This window comes from Crocuta crocuta, unplaced genomic scaffold, assembly GCF_008692635.1.
Source record: "Crocuta crocuta isolate KB4526 unplaced genomic scaffold, BGI_CrCroc_1.0 scaffold874, whole genome shotgun sequence".
In the NCBI taxonomy this organism is placed as follows: domain Eukaryota; kingdom Metazoa; phylum Chordata; class Mammalia; order Carnivora; family Hyaenidae; genus Crocuta; species Crocuta crocuta.
The window spans coordinates 57,340-60,046 of record NW_027529187.1 but is presented as its reverse complement, the minus strand read 5'-3'; the positions used below and the strand labels follow the sequence as shown (position 1 = coordinate 60,046).

Below are 2,707 nucleotides of genomic sequence, written 5' to 3'. Positions count from 1 at the left end.
GGTTTTTCCAATTTTTCTGTTTATCTTTTCTTATATTTTGTGAAAAAATAAACACACTAACGATAAAAAAATAAAATAGGGGCGCCTGGGTGGCTTAGTCGGTTAAGCATCCGACTTTTGCTTAGGTCATGGTCTCGCGGTTCATGGGTTCGGGCCCCGTGTCGGGCTCTGTGCTGACTGCCAGCTCAGAGCCTGGAGCCTGTTTCAGTCTGTGACTCCCTCTCTCTCTGACCCTCCCCTGCTCACGCTGTCTCTCTCTCTCAGAAATAAATAAAACATTTAAAAAAATAAAATAAAATAAAAACCATGTAAATCACACTTCATGCAATACTATAAAAATAACTAGCTTTATGAATAAGTGTGGGTTATATTTCAAGAAAATATAGGAACTATTGTTAGGTGCTATTTTAAAATGCAAATAAAATTATGAATGCCTTTTTATTTTCCTTTCTATCACATTACGNAAGCCTATAATGTTTCACTGGAATACAGATAAACATTTACTTTTTTTTCTTTTATAGTTTATTGTCAAGTTGGTTTCCATATAACACCCAATGCTCATCCCAACAAATGCCCTCCTCCATGCCCCATCACCCCCCTTCTCCTCTCCCCCACCCCCATATGATGTATCTTCTTGGTGAAAATACACCTGAGTTTAGGACAGAGAGAAAATGAAGCCAGTGGTTACTTCTATAGAACCCAAGCATGTTCCACTGGATAATGTTACCACCAGAATGATCATGCCCCAACATTCACTACACTCAACCACATGCATACAATTCCTTTCCGTGCTCTAAAAACCTTAAATTAAACCACTAGGGCAAAGCTCCAATAGCTTCTAAATATCAATTAGTGGAACCTAAAATGTTTAGTTATTTAACTTTTCATTCTTTGAGACGTAAACATTGGATATCTGAAAATATCTCGTAAAAAAGAAAAGATTTGCCGGCTGCACAGGTAATCTTCAAAAATAAAGGAAGTCTATCACCCCCTTCCCTTCCTCCCCACCCCCATCAGCCCTCAGTTTGTTTTCAGCATTCAAGAGTCTCTCATGGTTTGCTTCCCTCTCTCTCCCATGGAGGAGGGCACTCGTGGGGATGAGCACTGGGTGTTATATGGAAACCAACTTGACAATAAACTATTTAAAAAATTAAAAAAATAATTTACAAATAATAAAATCTAGTGGAATGAGCATTGGGTGTTATATGGAAACCAACTTGACAATAAACTATTTTAGAAAAATAAAATAAAATCTTAGAGTTTCATCTCTCTGCTTACATTCAAAAACAAACAAACAAACACACACACATTTAAAAAATTAAAAAGAAAACAAAGAAAGTCCAAGGGCTTTTAAACAGCTGCACACAAATGTTTCCCATCTGCCAAGGCTCTTTGTAGGACTGTTTTAAAGTTCTTAGATGCATATGTGGTAATGGGCTAAAGCTTATTTTTAAAGTTGAAAGATTTAAACACCTCCTGTACTTTTCTCACACAAGCAACTGAATGTGCCCTGCCTGTCCATGGGGCACTCCTGCCCTCCCCCTCTGCCTGGGGAAGGCTGAGAACAGCGCCTCCAGTCCCCCTTTTTCCTGTCTGAAGTGCCAGTCTCTGTGAGGGAGAAGAGACTCTCCAGGCCCCAGCAGCACTAGGCTGCACAGAGAAGGGAGCCGACTCCAGGAACCTGGACTAGCTGAGGCAGCCAAGAAGAAAGCCTCAGAGGAGTTGAGAGTAGAGGTGACCCCTCTTCCTAGCCCCCAATGGCTCTGCTTTACTTCACAACATCTGGGCCTCATCTTTCCCTGTCTCAAGGACTCACTGTTTCCTGGCCAAACTACCTCCCCCACACCACTAACAGCCCTAAAACCCCACGATAAGGGGACTGGGACAAGGGGACGCCAGTTCCAGGACTGAACTGGAGACAGATATATCCGTGATGACCAAAGGCAGGCCTTTGTTTTCTAGAACTGCTCCAGGAAACATGATGGTCTTATACTTCCTAGTTTAGGATGGTATAACAGGTCGATGCTTTAGATGCATTTTAGCTTATATTTCCTATTGTAGGACTAGCTAGGACCTTAAGCACCCCACATAACACTGCTTCTATTTTTAAAAATGCATATCAAACAACTAATTTAGAAAAAAACTTAGGCTAGAACTCAGTTTGCCTCTATTATAGTTCTTATAAAACTCTAGATAGGTAGAAAAAATAGTCTTTACTTAATCAAAAGTTAAAAACAAGATCTTGCTCCCTCAGGGTGGAGACTTATCAGTTTATAAAGCAGTATTACCGATATTGGGGATTTCGTGCCCAGACTCCAGTTCCAACTGAGGCTCCAACAATGACCATCAACTTCCACAGCCATATTGGAGCAAAAACAGCCCAGTAACTCCACTGAATGATGCCATCCAAACGAAGGGCCAGCAGCACAGAGAACAGCAGGAGACAGGCATAGATGAGGAATTTACTAGGAGAAAAGTAAAATGATTAAAGAGGACTCATTTTTATAAATATATGATACCGAAAGGGAGAGTAAGAACAGTATTTTTGACCACGTGTAGAGTCACTAATTCAACAATCGTTTATTGAAAGGTTCTATTAAGTAGACATATTGTGTGTTAGGGGTAAGGGACACATAAAGAAGACTAAAATAAGTTCCCTGCTTTCCAGGGCTTCCTGGTAGGAGGGAGTCTACACAGAAACACATAA

General features: G+C 40.5%; 1 protein-coding gene across 1 annotated transcript in view; it reads right to left on the bottom strand.

Moving 5' to 3' along the window:
• TMEM185A (transmembrane protein 185A) overlaps positions 1–2,431 on the bottom strand; it is a 17,232-nt gene extending 14,801 nt beyond the window's left edge. The window contains exon 1 of the mRNA XM_077758288.1: positions 2,289–2,431. Within this exon, the coding sequence (XP_077614414.1) occupies positions 2,289–2,347 (59 nt within the window). The 5' untranslated portion in view covers positions 2,348–2,431. The remainder of the gene's footprint in view (positions 1–2,288) is intronic.
• Positions 2,432–2,707: the final 276 nt, after the last annotated feature.